The sequence below is a fragment of the Cervus elaphus genome, chromosome 6 (assembly GCF_910594005.1).
Source record: "Cervus elaphus chromosome 6, mCerEla1.1, whole genome shotgun sequence".
In the NCBI taxonomy this organism is placed as follows: domain Eukaryota; kingdom Metazoa; phylum Chordata; class Mammalia; order Artiodactyla; family Cervidae; genus Cervus; species Cervus elaphus.
In genome coordinates, this window is record NC_057820.1 from 30511080 (window position 1) to 30533556 (window position 22477).

The 22477-nt window shown below is 36.8% G+C and overlaps 1 protein-coding gene across 3 annotated transcripts in view; it reads left to right on the top strand.

Annotated features, from left to right (window-relative positions):
• Positions 1-22477, top strand: part of LOC122696495 (sulfotransferase 1E1-like) — a 98100-nt gene that overhangs the window by 70926 nt on the left and 4697 nt on the right. The window contains exons 1-6 of one of the 3 annotated variants that reach the window (XM_043906560.1): positions 8745-8871; positions 12254-12415; positions 14353-14478; positions 15242-15366; positions 19231-19357; positions 21244-21338. In XM_043906560.1, coding sequence (XP_043762495.1) covers positions 12268-12415; positions 14353-14478; positions 15242-15366; positions 19231-19357; positions 21244-21338 — 621 coding nt within the window. In that variant the 5' untranslated portion in view covers positions 8745-8871; positions 12254-12267. Of the gene's footprint in view, positions 1-8744; positions 8872-12253; positions 12416-14352; positions 14479-15241; positions 15367-19230; positions 19358-21243; positions 21339-22477 lie in introns of those variants that run through there. The other 2 variants (XM_043906558.1, XM_043906559.1) reach the window with 2 other exon arrangements.

The following is a 22477-nucleotide window of genomic DNA, read 5'->3' on the forward strand; positions in this document are numbered from 1 at the left end:
CTGTGTTTGTGTGTGTGTGCACATGTGTGTGCTCAGTCATGTCAGTTATGTCCAACTCTGCAATTCTATGACCTATAGCCCACCAGGCTCCTCTGTTCATAGGATTCTCCAGGCAAGAATACTAGAGTGGGTTCCCATTCCCTCCTTTAGGGGATCTTTCCAACCCAGGGATCAAACCCGTGTCACCTGCGTCTCCTGCAATGCAGGTGGATTCTTTACCACTGAGCCACTGGGAAAGCCCATCGTGGCATAAAATTGACAAATAAAAATTGTATAAATTGTACAGTGTGATGATTTTATATAAGTATATATTGTGAAGTGATTATCCTGATCAAACTAAATAACAAGTCAATCATCTTTAATAGTTAGCTTTGTCTCTGTGAGGAGGACACCAAAAATCTACTCTCAGCAAATTTTGAGTATACAATACAGTATTACTAACTATAGTTACCATGCTGTACATTAGATCCCAATAACTTATTTATCTTATAGCTGGAAGTTTGTACCTTTTAATCAACATCTCCCCAGGCTCCCACGCAGTCACTCCCTGGTAACCATGCTTCAACCATGCTTCTACGAGTTTGAATTTTGGGAGTTCATGTGTAAGTAAGATCATACAACATATACCTTGCCTAACTCTTAAGATGCTTGCCGATCTATCAGAATGTTCTACTCTATCGCAGTGGTTCTTCTTCTACCTCGTCCCAGCTCCCTGCCATTTTGCAATAAGCCTTTTAAACAAAAATTCCTTCTACTAAGTCAAATATTTATTTATTCTTTGATAATATAATATCACAGTCTAGAAGCGACATTCTCCGGATCACTGTCAGAGTAAATGTTCTTTTGAAACAGTAATCTAACCTTATTCGAGGTCAGGTATTCCCATGATCTTGGCTCTAGGTTTTATCCAATTCCCTTCATAATACCAACCCTAATTTTAAAGTCTTATATAATTCTCCACTTCTAATTACTCATGCCTTATGTCCTAGTTGAGGGTTTCCCTGATAGCTCAGTTGGTAAAGAATCTGCCTGCAATGCAGGAGACCCTGGATTGATCCCTGGGTCGGGAAGATCTGCTGGAGAAAGGATTGACTATCCACTCCAGTATTCTTGGGCTTCCCTTGTGGCTCAGCTGGTAAAGAATCCACCAGCAATGGAGGAGACCTGGGTTCAATCCCTGGGTTGGGAAGATCCTCTGGAGAAGGGAAAGGCTACCCGCTCCAGTATTCTGGCCTGGAGAATTCCATGGACTCTATAGTCCATGGAGTCTCAAAGAGTCAGACACCACTGAGCGACTTTCACTTTGTCCTAGTTAAAACAAGACACTTTTTTTGTATTATAAAACTGTATCTTTTTTCTTAAATCTGTGCAGAGGCCCATAACTCCTAGATTACTTTAGAGTCCTCTGTAATATTTTTCTAAAGTACAATGTGTGTGCTAAGTTGCTTCAGTCATGTCCGACTCTGTGCGACCCTACGGAGTATAACCTGCAAGGCTCCTCTATCTGTGGGATTCTTCAAGCAAGAATACTGGTTACCACGCCCTCCTTCAGGGGATTTTCCTGACCCAGGGATGCAATCTGCATCTCTTATGTCTCCTACATTGGCAGGTGGGTTCTTTACCACTAGTGCCACCTGGGTGTACCTCCCTTATGAAAGCTGTATCATATATATCACAGCATGGGTCATTTGGAAAGATACAGTTTTATTTTCCAGAATTTCTTCATTGGTTATCATTTAGAACAGACAACTGCAAAGCATCAGTGACCTAAAATGAGAAAAATTAATTTCTTGCTCATTCCACTTGAAGGCTACAACTCAGTTATGATGTAACTGGGCTCTGCTGACTCTCATTTGTCTCCTTGTTCAAACACTGAAGATGAAGGAGGAGGTATTATTTAGTGCATCATGTTCTCTTGGTGGAGGATAACAACGTGAGTGACAGCCAAAACACACAAAGGCTTTCCAAACTTTTGCTCAGATATGGCCTCTGTCATGTCTTCTCATATTCTATTGCAGAAAGCAAATTACATAGTTAATTGTAAGGTTATTGCAGTAGAGAACTACACTTCACTTTCAGGTAGCAAGGGTAGTGTACTGATTCCTAGGGCTGCCATAACACCACAAACTAGGAGGCTTAAAGCAACAGAAATTTATTCTCTCATAGTTCTGGAGGCTTGAAGTCCAAAATCAAGACATCAGCAAAGTCATGCTTCCTTTGAGGTTATGGATAGAATCATTCTTTATTTTTTTATTTTTTATTTTTTAGCTTTGATGGCTTCTGTCAGTTCTTGGTATTCCTTGGATTATAGACACATAATTCCAGTCTCTACATCCATCTTCATATGGAGTTTTTTTCCTTATATCTTTACATTGTCAACTTATAAGGACATCATTACGCTTCTCTGGTAGCCCACATGGTAAAGAATCTGCCTGCAATGCAGAGACCTGGGTTCAATCCCTAGGTCTGAAAGATACCCTGGAGAAGAGAATGACAACCCACTACAGTATTCTTGCCTGGAGAATTCCATGGACAGAGGAACCTGGCAGGCTACAGTCCATGGGGTCACAAAGAGTCAGACTTGACTTAGTGATGTCTAAGTGATTAACAAATACACAAGGACATCATTATATTGAATTAAGGGCCCTCCCTACTACAGTAAGATCTTAACAAGTTATATCCATAGTGGCTCTATTTCCAAAACAGGTCATGTTATGAGGTACCAGGGTCAAGACTTTAACATATATTTTGAGGGGACACATAAAAAACAGATAGGGAACACATTCTTATAAACAAATTATAAATCTGCCACCATTTTCATCCTTTCTCCCTGTCTGTAACCTTTCAAGAATATAGACTATAAAAGTTACCTCAGAAATTGAGAGAGTAGAGGAATGGCTCAAGACTCAAGGTGGAATTCTTTCTTAGGAGATGGTCAAAAAAGTAGAAAGTGAACTGATTCTAGAGATCAGAGAAGAAACCTACAGTTGCAGTGGTCCATCATAGATGAAAACTATTTCCATGGCTTCAGATATCCAGGTATTGCTCCAGTTAACCAGTCCCCTGGTGTAGTTGACTATGAGATTTGCTATGAGCAATAGGAACATGCAAATTACACTTGAGTCTCTATGCCCAGGGCGTCCCCAGCATTTCAGTGATGAAGAATCAGACTGCATTGCAGGAGACACAGGAGATGTGGGAGACATGAGTTGGATCCCTGGATTGGGAAGATCACCCAGAGAAGGAAATGGCCATGCACTCCAGTATTCTTGCTTGGGAAATCCCATGGACAGAGGAGTCTGCTGGGCTACAGTCCAACGGTCGCAAAGAGTCAGACATGACTGAATGACTGAGCAAACACACACACTCTATGCACAGAGGCAGAAGGCCTTAGGGAGGTTAGAATGATTGTGATGATGTCCTGCCCCTTTCAGATTTGCTGTAACTAGGTGATCTCATCAAAGAACAGAACTATTGGGAGCTAGCAAGAATTCAATATACTGATTAGAGATTAGAGAATTCCTGGGCTTGAGTAAGCAATTGGGCAATATCTAAAAGAGTCTCTTCTCACTTTCCAAAAACCTTCCTGGTTTCCACAGCTGTGGCATCTCCTCATGCCCTGAGGCCAATCCTGGTAGGAAAGAGGAGGAATTGAGAAGAAGGTGGAAATGGTGCAGGGAAGTGAAGAGACTTAGCTGCTATAATCCTTTGCCACAGGGTTCTTTGAATGGGCTCTTGGATCATTTGGCTAGGGTTCACATCCTAAGTCAGCCACTTAGTGGCTATAAATTTTTGCCACTTACTTAACCTGACTGAGGGCTTTCCCACTGGCTCAGTGGTAAAAGAATCCTGCAGTTCAGGAGATGCATGTTTGATCCCTGGGTCAGGAAGATCCCTTGGAGAAGGAAATGGCAACCCACTCCAGTATTCTTGCCTGGAAAATCCCATGGACAGAGGAGCCTGGTGGGCTATAGCCCATGCAGTCACAGAGAGTTGGCTACGACTGAGTGACTAATAACAGCACCTTAACTAAGCTTCGATTCTTTTGTCTTAAAATAATTATAAAATACTAATTCAAAGGGTTGAAATAAGGATGAAGAATCTATGAAAAGTACTCAGTGTAGTTCTTGAGACATAATAAACCCTCATGAAACATTAGATAATTTTAGTAGTTTTGCAAATCAGATCAGGGACTGTCCTATGACAAAATCTGCATTATATCCCAGGTTTCTCACTTTTTTTCCCCCACACCTGAATCTTTATCTGGATATGTTAAATTTCTCTCTTATAGAAGTCAGACTTTTTCTTGGTCTGTCTGAGAGTTAGTCCTGCTTCTGAGCTCTAGGTTTGTAGCAACATCTCTATCATCTGTTCAGTCTTTCTGATTTTGTGTGACTGCCAGATATCTGACTCATAAACTTCCATGTGCTCCAATTTCTGACTCCTAACACCCACCTTTCTATTACCTACCACCCCATGTTCCCTGAATTTCATTGTCCTAGCACTTTCTGCCTGTCTGTTCTGTGATTATGTATATTTTCTTTCTTATCATGAAATTTAATTCAAATCTGCATCATTTTAAATATGAAGACTGACTTCGCTCTTCACTATGAAGCTTCTTGACACAGTTGGTCTCCAAATCACAGTTGTACTTACACCTGCATATTTTAGGACAGGGCTGTAAGATGCACTTGTATAGGATGTGAAGATCACATAACTGGGCACAAACAGGGTGGCACATAGAAGGTATTCTGTATATTTCACTAAGTTCTTTTTTTTAATTGCATTGTTGCTTCTGTAGACCCATGGGTAAAGAAAAAGCCCAACTACTAGATACAGACTAACATTGGACCAGTAACAAGACTCACTTATTATAAAAGTATAGTATTAATTCATTTACAAAATAATTTTTCATTTGCCAAAAACTGGGAATAGAATGTTCAGGAAGTGGTAAACTGGAGAAACTTAAACTTGTGAATTGGTATCATCTCTAATAATTAAACTATCAAGGAGGAAAGGAATCAAAACAACAAGAGGGACAAAAGATTTCACAATCTTTCTGGAAGCTGATGCTTCCTTAAACTCAAGGGTAACCAACTCCTAAAATAAAGAAAGCCGTGAAAAACCAGATCATAATGTGAAAGACTTTAAAAGTATTCACAAAATTATCAGTGCCATTTTTAAAGTATAACAATATTACACTATGTCATGACCCATGTGGCAAAATGCTATGGATTATAGTCTATTTTATACTATTTTATTCCTCTCAAATGTGCAACATTGTTAAAATTATTGATAAGGCTAAGTTGAAATTAACAGTACAATTTATAGGCCAACAACCACTGTACTTTAAAGCTAACTCTATCAATTGGGTAGAAAGTATGTATCTGATAGAAATGAAAAGTAAAGTACTAAATTTGACATTGAAAAAACCTGAATTCCAAAAAACTTTCTTTCATTAAGATAAACAAAGATGTTGAGTTTTGTAAGTCTCTGGCATTCAAATTATCAAGCATTTCAAAGAACTTATGTGCTCAAATGAGCGCTACTAAAAAGTTAATGATTATGTCTTTCTTTCCTGATAAGACTCTCCGGGACTTCTCAGGAGTGGGAGAAGACTGCAGTCGCTTTACTTTTTCAGGCTCATAGAATATCAAAAAGTGAAGCCTCATGGATGTGTTAAAGAACTGTCAGACCCCTGGATTCAGGTGTGATATATAAAGAGCATGTAAATAGTCAACCATGCTTCCCCTCGTGACTCAGTGGTAAAGAATCTGCCTGCAACGCAGGAGCGGCAGATGAAGGTCAAGTCATGGGTTGGGAAGATCCCCTGGAGGAGGTCATGGCAACCCACTCCAGTATTCTTGCCTGGAGAATCCTATGGACAAAGGAGCCTGGCAGGCTATAGTCCATAAGATTGCAATGAGTCAGATATGACTGAAGTGACTTAGCATGAACACAAATAACGAATCACTTCCTCACAACAAAGGGGAAAAATAAATGAACTGGAAATCAATAAGACTTCTTAGATCTATCAAAGAAATGAGGCCAGAGGGAAAACTGCAGTTCCCAAATCTAGAAAGACAGAATCCATAGAATGAGATCCGATGAAAGAGGAAGTCTTTGGAGCCAGTAACTGATAGGAACTGATGAAATGCAGGAGGAGGCTGGGCATGTAAGAGCTGACTTATTGGAAAAGACCCTGATACTAGGAATGATTGAGGGCAAGAGGAGAAGAGGGTGGCAGAGGCTGATAAGGTGGTTAGATAGTATCACCAACTCAATGGACATGAATTTGAGCAAACTCCGGGAAATAGTAAAGAGCAGGGAAGGGTGGTGCGCTGCAGTTCATTGGGTCATAAAGAGTTGGACATAACTTAGCTATTGAACAGCAACAACAGTTTGCTTTAATTTAAGAGTTAAAAACCCTGGAAGGGCTCAGTTAGAGAAAATCTCCAGGCTTCTGTGAATTTTACTTCCAAATCTCAATTAGATTATCATGGTGAAGAACCAATGGAGGAAAACCGCCTGAGTTCAGGTAGAGGGAGGGGAGAAATAACCGTTTAAAAATAAAACTAGAGTGTTCTCCATAATAAGGGCCTTCTGGCTAAGGAAAAAGATCTTACCAGCAATTTATCTGATATAGGGGAAGGCAAATACTCAACTATAGCCCTTTTGGCATTCCTGTCTCACAAAGGGGAGGTAAAAGATAACTGTGATCAAAGCAAGGACACTAGAGGAAACTAAAGTCTATGACACAACAGCAAACATTAAACACAGCCTATATTTTAATCAGATAATATCCAACATTCTTATAATTCTAAATACTGGTGAAGATGCGGAGCAAAAGGAACTCTAACTCATTGCTGGTGGGGGTGCAAAATGGTACAGCGACAGTGACAGATTCTTACAAAGCTAAATATAGTCGTAACCATTTGATCTAGCAGTCACACTCCTACATATTTGCACAAATGAGGCGCAAATGTATTTCCACATCAATTCTTACTGCAGTTCAAAAGCATCAATTCTTTGGTGCTCAGATTTCTTTATAGACCAACTCTCACATCCAAACATGACTACTGGAAAAACCATAGCTTTGACCAGATGGATTTGTGTCAGCAAAGTACTGTCTCTGCTTTTGAATATGCTGTCTAGGTTGGTCATAGCTTTTCTTCCAAGGAGCAAGAGTCTTTTAATTTCATGGCTGCAGTCACCATCTGCAGTGATTTTGGAGCCCAGAAAAATAAAGCCTCTCATTCTTTCCATTGTTTCCCCATTCATTTGCTATGAAGTTGTTGGTCCAGGTGCCGTGATCTTAGTTTTCTCAATGTTGAGTTTTAAGCCAACATTTTCACTCTCCTCTTTCATCTTCATCAAGAGGCTCTTCAGTTCCTCTTTGCTTTCTCCCATAAGGGTGGTATCATCTGCATATCTGAGGTTATTGATATTTCTCCTCACAATCTTGATTCCAGCTGGGCTTCATCCAGCCCAGCATTTCACATGATGTACTCTGCATATAAAACAAATAAGCAGGGTGATAATATACAGCCTAGACTTACTCCTTTTCCAATTTGGAACCAATTCATTGTTCCTTGTCCAGTTCTAACTGATGCTTCTTGACCTGCATACAGATTCTGAGGAAGCAGGTAAGGAGGTCTGGGATTACCAGCTCTTAAAGAACTTCCCACAGTTTGTTGTGATCCACAAAGACTTTGGTATAGTCAAAATATTATATATATATACTATATATGATATATTATAAAATATTAGCAATATTCCTGGTGTTGGGCAGTATATCCTTGAAGCTTATTTTATAGCTGATAGTTTGTACTACTTAATCCTCTAAACCTATCTTTCCTTTCCCACTTTCCCTCTTCCCACTGGTAACAGCTAGTTTGTTCTCAACATCTGTGTGACTGTTTTTTTTGTTGTTGTTATATTCACTAGTTTGTTGTATTTTACAGATTCCACATACAAGTGATATTATACAGGATTTGCCTTTCTATCTGACTTATTTTATTTAGCATAATGCCCACCAAGTCCACTTTTCTCTTTCTCTTATCTAAATTTCAATGCTGTCAATGATTAACTTTACCTGGAAATTCCACACTATATCACTGAGCATGTGACTGGGAGCAGAGAGAAGTGAGATTTTTAAAAACAGTAATCCAAAAGTGAGTTCTATTACATTATTCCTTTAGCTGTCATCTGTTTTTGATTTTCAGGGTTGCTCAAGAGTTAAAGGCAGAGATTTTTAAACAAAGGGTGTTTTCCAAGTGACCTGTTAAGACAAAAGCAAGTACTATAAATCCCTCTTTGAAAAGTCCCTCTAAGCTAATCTAAGTCTCCTGATGTTGGTTCATTTTATTCTCTCTTCTTACTCCTCTAAGGAGTTTAGTCTTTCAAAAGTCATCCTCATGTTTTGATTGAGTAAGTGACACTCTTTTACAAATTCTCTTATATTTTGCTACATCGTGCTTACATTTTTCTCCCTCATCTTTACCTTCACTTCCTTTTCCTCCTTCTCCTTAACCCAATGATGGCTACTGGCAAATTTAGAAATTTGTCTATGAGCCAAGAATGAAAAATGGAGAGTCTCTAATATCCATGTGAATAAACATGACTGTGTGGCTCATTGCAGCTGCAGGTGCGATTCCATGTTTGTTTTACCCCATTGCATCACAAAGTCCAGAAAGCCTAGACTCACAAGTTAATCTCCACCTCCTTCTCTGGCATTCAGAATAAAAACTCACCGGAAACGTTCCAAATGCCCAGTAGTTCTCATCCTTTTTTGCAGCTTGAAACCTGAGTGGGGATTTGAATAAAACTGAATTGGATCACCCAGTTTCTTTCACAGGATCATCTGGACAGGTTTTATCTCTATTATTATTGCTGATATTAATATTTAGATTTTAGATATAGAAAATACAGAATTACTTATTATAAAACTATATTAAAAAAGAAATACAGAGAATAAAGTCTTTATCAACATTTTACTTACTTAATGTAAAGCATGTAAAGCTTTAATAATTACTTTGTGATAAAAAAATCACTTATCATTAAAAATAATATATTTATATAATGTTTTGCTATTTAAATTAAAGAGTTTTAACATAAAACTATAGTATCATAGTTGCCTTGTAAATCCTGCATGTTAAACATGTTCTCTATTTTACTGAAGTGAGATCAAAGCAAGCAGAGTAGAAAAGTTAAAGTGGAGACTGAATTCTAGTTATATGTTTACTTCTGTGAAATATGTCAGAAGCAATCTATTACTAACAGGGAACTTGCAAATATTACTGTTACTTTTAAGTGAGAGACATTTGACCTTTACGAGCAGAAATCCAAGTCCGTGGTAAGTAGTTGACAGTGCCTGTTTCATCTAGGAATCATTAGTGGATACTAGAAAGCCCGAGGAGATTTGATCTAACAATAAAACAATTGAATTTAATGAGGATTTTTTAGCATCCGTTTTGTGACACAGTGCTGTGGTTCTGGATAGAATAATGTCCAAAAGGATATTCTCTCCTTTCAGCCACTTTGCTCAAATCCAAATTAAGTTGTAGAAGGTGAGGCTGAAGCAAGCCCTTTGCCTCTAGACTCATCCTGCTATTCAGCACTTATCACTGTGCCTGGTAAGAGCAGAGGAACTCAGAGTATTCTCACCGAATGAAAGGCAGACGGGAGTGGAGGAGGGGAAGATGGAGAAGGAGAGAAAGAAAGAGGAAGGAAAGAAGAAATACAAAGAAAAGAAGAAACATATTTCTTCCCTCAACTGAATTTATGAATCACAGTTCTAATAATTTTTGATCAGTGTTTCTAGACAATAGCACCCTGTACACTCAGTTAGGGAATGAAGTTGACAATTTCGAACTGAACTATGTCTTTTGAGAAAGAAGAAAGCATCTGGAGGTGAATCTATACAAGATGAGATAACTTACTAAAAGAAGCTAAACAAAACAAGGGATTTTATTACATGCCACCTAGTTTAACTCTGACCCACTCCAGTGTTCTTGCCTGGAGAATCCCAGGGACGGGGGAGCCTGGTGGGCTGCCGTCTATGGGATCACACAGAGTTGCACACGACTGAAGTGACTTAGCAGCAGCAGCAGTTTAAGTCTGAGATTAAAACTGACCATGAAGGGTCAGTCAGAGGTCAGCCAACTGTTTTTGATAATAAACCAGCTACTCCCACTTGGCTATAAGCCAATTCTTACAAACTTGGCAGAACACCAAGAAAGTTGTTCATGTGAATAAACAAATCAATATGCAGGACAAGGAATGCCTTTTGTACACATTTTTCTCCCTAGTGATTAAATGAGCAATAAATTTCTATATAAACCATTAAAAAAGTTAAAAACCACTTGCAATATAAGATGGGAACACTTCAGATATCTTCAATTTATAAATCAATGATAAATTACTTACTATTTATCATTTAGGAAAAAAAAAAAAAACAACACTCCTGATGGACAAAATTGACCAAAATGATTAAAATAACCAATAAACTTATGAAACACGGAAACATGAAAAGTTATAAAATATCTTTGATATACAGATTTTTAGAGGTTTCCCTGGTAGCTCAGATAGTAAAGAATCTGCCTGCAATGCAGGAGACCTGGGTTCGATCCCTGGAAGATTCCCCTGGAGAAGGGAATGGTTACTACTTTAGTATTCTTGCCTGGGAAATCCCATAGAGAGAGGAGTTTGGCAGGCTACAGGCATCCCTGATGACTCAGCAGGTAAAGAATTGTCCTTCAGTGCAGGAGACACAGAAGACCTGGGTTTGATCACGTGTATGAGCGTATAACAACTTATCCTACAGGTTTTTTTTTTTTTTTGACAGAGGTGGATAAAAGGGAGATCCTACCATGTGTGAAACTGTTCGCTAGTGGGAAGCTGCTGAATATAGCACAGGGAGCTTAGCTCAGTGCTCTGTGATGACCCAGAGGAGTGAGATGGGGGACAGGAGGGAGGTTCAGGATGGAAGGAATGTATGTGTACATATAGCTGATCCACTTTGTTGTACTGCAGAAACTATGGGCTTTCCTGGTGCCTCAGGGGGAAAGAATCTGCCTGCCAGTGCAAGAGATGTGGGTTTGATCCCTGGGTCAGGAAGATTGGGAAGATCCCTAAGATCCCCTACAGAAGGAAATGGCAACCCACTCCAGTATTCTTTCTTGGGACATCTCATGGACAGAGGGGCCTGGAGGGCTACAGCCCATGGAGTTGCAAAGAGTTGGGCATGGTTTAGCTACTAAACAATAACAACAATCCTGAGACAATCTTGTAACTGAATATTGCCCAGTTCTCTGGCATGGTGAGCCTCATTTTACTCAGTAATACCTCAAGTCTTAAAAGAAAATAAAAGGAGGTCCTGTGAGGGTAATATCAAGAAGGATGACATTTGGTGAGGTGCTATATCACAAACTCAGAATGGAGGAATTTTACGGAGGATAAAGGTAATGAGAGAAGTTGAAAGCCAATAAAGGAAAGTTTGTCTAATTAAAAAGCCTAAGGCTTACTCTGAACATGAAATGAGGTATCATGGGATCAGGCACTGTCAATGACAACCGTGTTGTTTAACCTTATAATTTTCACACAAGTCACTCAATGGGAGTGTCAACTTTACTGATTAAATGAGAGAGAAAAGTATCAGTAATGCTAGGAGGTCATACAAAAATCTTCAGTACCTTCAAGAATCCATATCTTAGACATAGCCATTACAGTGTCATTATTTTCATCTTTTTAATACAGTCATCAAGCATTTGATTTTTTTTTTTCATTGAATGAAACATATTCAGGAACAAAGAAAGCTTAACTTTGACATGTGGCGATAGCTATCAAATGTGGCCATCAAAATTTATTGTTATTTAATATATACAGAATTAAAGTGATTCTTTGCCAAAATATTGTTGCATTTTCTCAATCTCTTAGTCTTTTTATATGTTTTATCAGTTTTGACAGAGAAATCAAGGCTCTGTTGAACGTATCATGCATTTTGTACATAGTTTTAAAACACGTAACTTTTTTGTGCTTTGTACTACTTGGTTTTTTATATGTTAGACTTAGTAATAGGATTAGAAACTCTTAAAGCACCAAGGCTATGTTATACATTATTTTAATATGCTTTACCCCATATGCTCAACATATAAGAAATGCTAAGAGAGAAATTTGATGTACAGGACTACTATTAATATTAAAACAACTTAAAGTGCATGTGAAGTGGAAAACATACCTTTTTTCCTTTCAGTGTACCACTCCACGATGAGTTCTTCCAAACCCGCCTATGCAGATTACTTTGGCAGAATTGGTGGAATGCCATTGTATAAAAAATTTATTCAGTATTGGCATGAGGTGGAGAAATTTGAGGCAAGACCAGATGACCTTGTCATTGTCACCTATCCCAAATCTGGTAAGTCTCTTTGTTATGTCAAAGTTGTTCCCTTTTCACCTAGAAAGGACAAATCCACATTTTCTGTTAAATATTGAGCCATTCATTTCTCCCACATCCATTCTCTGTATTAAATAGGGACAGATTATAAAAGTTCCGGTATATACATAGAAAATAGTGGCATATTATAGCTCTATTCTACAACCACAATCTGTACATATAATTTGAGGAGGACACTGATAAATGAGTATTGTTGGCCATATAAGAAAGTCACATAATATAGATGGATGACTATAGAACCATCAGTAAAATTTAAAATTGCCCTTCTGTCATTCTGTCATTGTTGTCATTGCTATATAGACAAAGTATAAGTAATTTTCATGGAGTTTTTTAAAAAATTAGCACTTTTTAGCTAATCAGTTCCTCTTTCTAAAGTCCATTTCTGAAGCTCTATTTTCAGGTAACGTCTATTTTCCTGAAATTAGCTTGTTAGTCATAGTTTTATAATCTTAGAACTTTAGAAATTAGAAAGGTCCACTCCAGACTTCTCTATCTGGTTGTTCCAATTAGTACTTATTGGAACTTATTACTAATTAAATTAGTACTTATATTTAATGTCAAACATTAAATATATCTTTGGCTATTCTGACTCTAAAGTGTTCAGTTCTCTTTCCTGTCTGGATCAATGTCAGCACAAAACCAGTCACCTGTTGAGGACATATGAGAGCTATTTCAGAATCAGTTTCTGTTAACTTCTTCATCTTCTATGTTCAATCAATCAATCTGTTTTGCCCTTTTAGTCTCATAGATATGCCTCACAGTCAGTTTCTAATTTTCTTGTCACCTTCTTATGACCCCTCATTCCATTATTTTATTTACTCTGCCACTAGAGAAATTCTTCCAAAACATGACCCTTATAACCTTGCTTTCTTGCTTGATGTATGCCACTGACCTTTAAAATCTTTTAGAAATGACTTGAACTCTAGTATGAATTACAAGGCTTTGTTAGGCTTGGTGTCTGCTTGACATTGCACCCTCGTCTCCATTCATCCCTTCAAGTAGCCTCTGATTTAGGTTTTATAATCTACATCCATGGAGATGGAAATGACAACACACTCCAGTATTCTTGCCTGGAGATCCCTTGGACAGAGGAGCCTAGCAGGCTACAGTCCATGGGGTTGTAGAAGAGTCACAACAGAAGCAATTTACATCCAATTCATTTCCTCACCACATTACTATTTGTAAATGTCTGGCTTTTGATTTTAAAAAAAGGAGAGAGTTCTTCTGTCTGATAGACCTCTCTCCTATCTTACACAACTAGTGAATTTATGCCAATAATTTGTTAAGGCTAAGCTCAATTACCATGTTCTCTTAAAGTCATTTATTTCTTGTGGAAACATCACGGCAACAGCAGAAGCACACAAAGTCCTCCTTTGGAGTTCTTTAAATCTCTGTGCCCATCTGTATTACAGCATCTTAGGAAAAATGAAGTGCAATTATTGAGCATTGTTTTTGACTCTTCTGAGGGCCCTTGAATATCACAAGACAAGGACCAGATTTATTCTTTTCTATATTCTCTGTACTAGGACTCAACCTGAGGCATAAAAACTATCGAGAAACCCTGTGGTTGAAAGCATGCTTACTTTTTAGATGTGAATATTTAGATCCAAATATATTATCAGCTTGTACAAAATATCACAGTTCGTCTTTGACAAGGTCAATTTCTATCACAGGTGTATTTTATTACAACTATGTTCATCTTTACTTTTGATGCTATGTTTGGATCCTATAAGAGTAAATATTAGGGGAAATAGTTTTTGTGTCCTGTGGTGATTCTGACAGCTTGCAAATACTATTTCATTGGTAGCTTCTTACTTTATCCAACTATAAATCCATTGATCCCTGCATTATCGATGTGCATTGTCAGTGGGAGACTCAGGTGTGTTTAATTTTTTCAGGTACAACATGGATTAGTGAAATTGTATGCATGATTTATGCTGATGGTGATGTGGAAAAGTGCAAAAAAGATGTCATTTTTAATCGAGTTCCTTACCTGGAATGTAGAAATGATCAGATGATGAATGGTAATGCATAAATTAATTTTAAAAGCTATGCACATATATTTTAATGTGTGGGTGTAAATGGTACAAGAAAGACTGTATGCAAAATAGTATTTTTTGGTAATAGTATTAAATGACAAGTAGTATTATGTCTTCTACATAGGAAGGGATGTAAATTTAAATCTTGACAGAGTTTATAGTCTAGCATATTCTTTGAATAGAGTGAATGAGGATAGCTCTGACATGCTTTCATCAGAGTCTAGTAATATATGAGAATTATATCTCTCCTTGGGATACATGCAGTGATACTTTAAACACTACAGACATATCCATAAATTTTCAAGGATATGCAAAAAGATGTTCGTCACAGATTCTTTTGTTATTGTAAAAAATTAGAGACAATATAAATGTTAATCAACAGAAGGTAAAAATGACATGAAGTCATTAAACATATTATAATATCATATGTTTGTTGACATTAAAATAGTAAGAAAAATGCAACTACAAAATATTAAAAAAATTTATCTGTCTGTCTGTTATTTATATGGCTATGAGTCTGGGCATATAGATATACTTGTATGGAAGGATGCTTACCAAAATGTTAATAATGATTTTCTTTTCAAAGTGGTGAAAATTTATTTAATCTATTTTTTTCTGTATGATTTTATCTATCTAAACTTCTATCATAGTGAATATATATCATTATTATGAACATAATATAGAATGTATAGATGTTTCTATTTTTAAAATCTATAAAAATCCATACAAATATTTATAATTTTGGAAGTTGTCCAACTTTTTTTTTTTAACTTAGGAGTAAAACAATTAAAAGGGATGGCATCTCCTAGAATAGTGAAGTCTCACCTGCCTGCTGAGCTTCTTCCACTCTCGTTTTGGGAAAAGAACTGTAAGGTAACAGAGCCAAGTGTTTTAGAATTTCACCCAAGTCAAAGAATGTTACAATGATAAAGTTAGGTAATATCCTGTGTCTTATATACACTTGTTTATTTATTTCTTCACTGAATCTATAGACATTTAAAAAATGTGGATCATAATATAGTGAGAAGGTCTAGACTTCAGTTCTAACTCCAGAGCTGATTCTCAGAAAAACAAATAAACTCTCTAAGCTCTCAGGAAGCTGAAGTTTCCTCATCTGTAAAAGAGGGATAATAATTGCATTTCACATAGAGTTGTTGTAAGGATTAGCTAAAATAATGCCTGTGAAGTGCTTAACATAGTACCTAACATGTTATAAACAATTTACAATGGCTACTTTTATTTGTTATTATTAGTAATTGTAGTCAATATACTCTTTTTGCAAACTGTTGTGCTTGGCCTTATAAGGCATGCAAATGAGCTAGGCAAGGAAAAACAGACAAAAATAATGGAATAATTATTTACGGAGTGCCTATCATGAGCCAGCAATATAACAAAGACACATGTAATCTTTGTCTTCATGGACACGTGGTTCACAGGGGGAAGGGATAAATAACAGACACTGCAGAAGGTGACATAAATCAAGTAAAGGAAGAATTCTGTCCTAGACGTTGAAGGCAGAGAAGAAAACTTAAAGCAAGTAACATCTCATCTGATATGTGACGGATGCATAAGAATTAGTCTATATAATCTCTGAGGCAACCCAAGGTGGGATGTGAAACCAGTTCAATTTAGCTGGAAGGCTGAGTGCCTGTACTGGTTGGATGAGTGATGGGAGATAAGCTGGGTTTGTTTGTAACAGATATGGAAGCCAACTTATGAAGTTTGGGCTCTACTTTGATGATAATGAGGAGTTACAGCCATATTAAGCTGCTGATTGATAAGATCAGTTTTGCTTTTTAGAAAGAATAATAACATGGAATCCTAAAGTATAGGCCAGACATTGTCTTAGACCACTGATGTTTCTCAAGACCTTACTAGCTTTATTAGGACACTCTATGATCCATACTAAACATATGAGATATTAAAGTACTATATGTAGTCATTATTGACAAAAAAGGGATCTATCAGAGTCATGAAGTATTTCCATTTGTACCATGATATGGAAATGGCAATCCACTCCAGTACTCTTGCCTGAAAATCCCATGGACAGGAGGAGCCTGGTAGGCTACAGTCCATGCGGCCGCAAAGAGTCGGACACGACTGAGCGACTTCACTTTCACTTTCACCATGATATAACATGGTATATATGACATTTACTGGAGATGCATGGGTAAACTTTTGAAGATTCCAATGTTTTTTGTTTGTTTGCTTTTATCATAAGCAATCCTAGAAAGATCACATACATCCTTCTGAAGTCATACATAAGAGTTCTCTCTTTAATAAATACTATTTATATGTATTCTGGGAAATGTGTGACCAGTATTTTTTCAAGATATTTGGCCAAGTTACTTTTTTTCTTTGAAGAATGGAATGAAGTCTTGATGTTATCCCTTTACTTGTACATGAAAAGATTCTGTACCTTTACAATAGCTACAGTCTTCAAAAACCTGCTTATTATCTCAGGGATCATCAAAGAGTAGGTGACCATTGGATGGAATCACAACTTGAGTACTTCTGGGGTGATTCACTGGTGGACAAGAAGACATGTGGATTGAAACTATTGGTAAAAGTGTGTTTGGAGTTTTAGGCTAGAAACTTTAAGTGATTAAAAAAAAAAAGAGTGAAAAAATGGAACAAGCTAAAAACTAAAAGAAGCAATTGAAGTCAGTAAACTTGAGGCTTTGGAGTTGTTGCAGAAGAGATATATCCCTAAGAAAGAAAGAATAAAGAAACAGAATTGTCTTGGAAGAAATCATGGTGCTCAAGGACAGGTCTTCAGAACCTTTAAGATACTGGACAAGTTTCAAGATTTGGCTACAAATGTTGCTAACTGAAGTAAAATGGAGGTAATGATCAAAGACCCCAAGAACCTAGAGAATCTGATGGATCATGTATACAGATACTAAAACTACACAGCATGATGAAAAGCTTTGGAATGGAGAGTAATATTATGAGTCTGATGTTCAAATCTTCAGTTAAAGCAAGGGAGTGACCATAAGTTTAAAAATGGCATCAGTCAGGAGAAGAAAGAATTATTACAGGGCTTTTTCAAATGTAAGATTTTTAAGATAGATTATATCCCAAGTGAATTGTGGGCAAACTAGAAACTTTGACTTGAGAGAGCTGAGGGGAAAGACCTAGATTTTCCTCAAAGGCAGGAAGAGCATGCACAGTGAAAAGTTAGCATATAGAATCAAATCTTCCAAAATGGAGAGAAGATAAACTAATGGAAGTTTAAGGAAAGAGGGGTTGCTTTTACCTTCCCCCTTCCCCTACCTTGAATAATAGGGCAGTAAGAGGTACAAACTACTATGTATAAAATAAATAAGCTACAAGGATATATTGTACAACACAGGGAATATAATCAATATTTTATAATAACTATAAATGGAGGTAACCTTTAAAAATTATTAATCACTGTGTTGTACACCTAAAACTTATATAATATTGTACATCAGCTATAACTCAATAAAAAAAGAGTACATTGGAGAAAAAAAGCTTCATGGATGACCTGGAGCCAAACTTTAATACAGATTGTATTTTGAGATGCAGAGAATATTCAAGACAGAGGGAACAGTTCTAACAAAAAAAGGAATGAAAATGATGAAGCAAACTTGTGGAGATAAATATATGTATATAGTGGCAAAGAGCTCTATTCAGCTCATAAGAAAAAAGGGCTGGGGAAAATTTTAAATAAATGTGGAAAAGTTTCACATGGCCAATGATAGCTTTGTTGAGAAAGAAAGTTGACTTTTTCTGTAGTATTTGGAGCTCTTTATAGTGGGGCCTTAAAAATGAAAACCATACTTCTTAGAATATTCAAAGAGATTTGTTTGAAATGTAGAAACTTGAGTAAGACAGATTAGTGAGCCTTATCAAATATACTAAAGAGTGGAGAATCAAGAGCTGCCAGAGACCATGGCATGGCTCGGGTGCCTGAAGGAGGAAGGGGAAGCCCATAGAGAGACAGAGTTTACTTTTGCAGGTCTTTTCCTGCAATGGAGAGTTGTTGTTTAGTCACTAGGTCATGTCTGACTCTTCTGCGGCTCCATGGACTGTAGCCTGCCAGGCTCCTCTGTCCATGAGGTTTCTCAGGCAAGTATCCTGGAGTGGGTTACCATTTCCTTACTCCAGGGGATCTTCCTGACCCAAGGATCCAACCCCCGTCCTGCATTGGCAGGCAGATTCTTTACCACTGAACCACCAGGAAAGCATGGAGTATCAGGGGTCTAAGCATTCCATAAAAATCAGCTTTTCCTCAAGACTGTGAGTAAGAAAATAGCAGGACCTTTTTAAAATTGTTATGCAGGATGGTTGTGTAGTATAAAGGCCAGAGGACTTTATTTTTGACTGAGTGATTTACCAAATCGCTTACTCTCATTGATTAATTCTCAACCATGTATTCAGACTGAAATTTAATTTAGTTTCTTCACTTATAATTCAGAGATAATAATCTGCCTCACCCAACTTATATCAGTGGAGTTTGAGGCTCTCAAATGAAATATGTGAAAATGGCATAAAAATCAAAAGTGAAAACCAACATTGAACAGCAATACAAAAGATGTTGTCACTTCAGTTTATTGAAGGAATTTCCTTTTTTATAATTTTAATATATTATAAATTTTCTAAAGCAAATATGTTATGTTTACAGTTAAAAACATATTTTCTTTTTAAATCTTGATGTGCCTATATTTGAAACATAGTAGGTGATTTAATAACTAATTTCATCTTCCTTAGATCATCTATCTTGCCCGGAATGCCAAGGATGTGGCTGTTTCTTATTATTTTTTCTTTTTAATGGTGACTGCTAATCCAGATCCTGGTTCTTTTCAAGATTTTGTGGAGAAATTCATGAATGGAGAAGGTATGAAGAGTTCCTTTCTTTTTCTGAATTCTTTCAAGGTAAGTGGTACAAGACAAATGGCATCTTTGGGGATAATTTTTGCTTTCTGTTCTGGTCTGTTATCCTTCCTGATCCTTAATTAAAACACAGAAGTTCTAGAAGCCCTTGAACTTAGAACAAGCATAGTTTTTCCAGATGAGAATGTCAAAGTTCAGAATCTGGACACTTGACTACAGTGCCTACAAGTAGGTATATATATGCATATGTGGGTGTCCAATTCTCTCTCATGTCTTTATTACAGAAGTACCTCACAGTGTGTTATTATAACTTCACTGAACAAGAAGAAAAAAGGATAGAGGAGAGAACTTGTTCATTTGTATTTAAGAAAAATTTCAGATACTAAATGAGGTCAGAATCACAAATAAGTCTGAATATCTACAAAATTCTCATTCATTCTACCCACTGTACAGTCTGAATAATTCAACTAGATTTCTTAGAATTGTACAAGAGTTACTTGAGCAGAAATTCTGGGAAATTTTGTCTTTTTATTTAACTCCAGACTAAAGCAACAGAGTATTCAGGTTTGAGAAAGAAAGTGTTCAGAAGAATCTAGTATTAATTAAAGAAGGCCATTCTGACTCCTTAATAATAAGTGTAAGGAAAAGGATAATACTGTCATTTATATCCAAAAAAAAATTAATATTGACTCAATAAAAGTGTGGTACATGTGCTTTATGTTTGTTGCTACCTTTGGAAAATTTTATGCTAAAGCACGAATAAATTACATGCCTCAAGATCATCAAAACATGCATTATAAAACAGATAAAGATAATGCTGTACCTCTGCAAAATAGATGAATAAGATCACTATAAAAGTCATTATATGACTTTCCTGCAAAGAAACAAATGTGACAAAACAGAAGCAGCCCTACCCACAGATACAGAGAAGAAATTAGCAGTTACCGTAAGGGAGAAGGATGGGGGACGGGCAGAACGATGAAGGGGATTAAGAGTCCAAACTGCTAGCTATAAAATAAATACATCACAGGAAAGTAATGGACAATATAGGGAATATAGTCACTATTTTATACTAACTTTTGGTGTGTAATCTATTCAAATATTGAATCACTATGTTTACACCTTTGATATTATTTTAGGTTAGCTATAAATAAATAAAATAATTGTCAGTAGGGTCAAAGAACAAAAGAAATATGCAATGATTTAATGCAAAGCAGAATACTTTGGCTCACACATCATTATATTACCATGTCAGCTTTTTACTGGGTGAAACACTTAGATACATGTGAGAGAAGATGAGGGAGAGAAAAGAAGAATCCATATTTGGTTGTATCACATCATCTCCAAAATCTTCTAACTTTTTAAAGTGAGAAAGAAACTAAGGATCCCTAGGAAATCATCCTTTACTCTTTAAACTGTAACAGTGTAACAAAATTATACAATTATTATAATTATAAATTATTCAGTTAGCAAAGCTAGCTTTTAAATGGTAAATTTAGGATCTGGACTGCCTTCTAATCATAAAAATGTTGATAGTCCTACTACTCAACTCCTTTCATTAACAACCTGATTTTACACACACACACACACACACACACACACCATTTTCAAAAATGCTCTCATAAGTTCTAAATCAAATGGAAAGACTTCCATCACTTTTCCTCTGAGTCATAAACCATGTCATAATAATGAAAGTTGAGATTATATTTCTGTACGTAGATTTTTCAACATACTTCCTGCAGAGAAATTTGCCTCAGATGGGCAGCTGATCTCTAGTTTTCATTTCATGATCATTTATTTATATTTTTTCCTCTGAAGACTCATTTTTAAGCTGAGTCTGAGTGTAGAGTTGATGCTATGTCCTCACCTTGTTTTTGTCTCTGATTTTAGTTCCTTATGGTTCCTGGTATGAACACACAAAATCTTGGTGGGAAAAGAGAGAGAATCCACAAGTGCTATTTCTTTTCTATGAAGACATGAAGGAGGTGAGAAACTCAAAATATATGGCAACTTCATAATTCTCAAAATGTTAGCATTTGACAATAATGTGGATACAAAATTTGGCCTGCAAATAAATAATGCAGCCAACTCCAAAAGTTACAATAATCCAGATACTCTACAACAGATTGAAGCTAGTGAATAAAAACCTTCTGTAAATGAACACATTTAAACTCAAGTCTCAAAAAAAATTACCAAAGATAAAAGTGGAAAGAGTTTGAGTTCTTAAAGCAACAGCCACATACAACACGCACAGACACACACAAACACACAGATGCAGGTGCACAAAAGGAATCACAATGGGCAAGAAGAGTTAACTGGTTTCTAAATCCGCAGATAATGGAACTATTAGGAAAGGACCGTAAAATAGCTATACTTCACATGTTTAAAAAAATAAAAGAAGAAATTTAAAATCTTACAAAGAAACAAGAGGTTACTAAAATTGACAAAGCAGATTTGGAGGGGGAAAAGAGCAGCAAACCAGAATTTCTAAAATAACTTCTAAAAAATTAAAATTTGAAAAGCAAAAAGATGGCTTAAGTAACAGATAAGACGTGGCTAAATAGTGAATTAGTAATGTGGTACATGATGTTGGGGAAAGTTCACAGGATGTACCTCAGTGAGATAAATAGAATACATTAGAAAGAGAGTAATGGATATGTAGGATAAAGTAATAACATCTTACATGTATCAAGTCAAACTTCCAGAAGAGGGTAAAGAGAATGCCAGAAGAGCAATATGCAAAAGTAGGATGACATCATAATTTCTGAAAAATCTAGTTTTGTTCTAGCTTCATTAATAATCAGGGTAATTCAAAATGAAAATGTCTGTGAGGTGCTATATTTCACCCCAGCAGAGTGACAGCAATGAGATGTAGCCTGACTGGGCTGTGAGTCATATCTGACTGAGTCGTATCTGACTCATTGCGACCCCATGGACTGTAGCCCGCCAGGCTCCTCTGTCCATGGGGATTCTCCAGGTAAGAATATTGGAGTGAGTTGCCATACTCACTTCTGAGGGATCTTCCCAACACAACCCAGGGATCGAACCCAGGTCTCTCACATTGCAGGCAGATAGATTCTTTACCAGCTGGGCTACAAGGGAAGCCCAGTCCAACTGTAGTCTG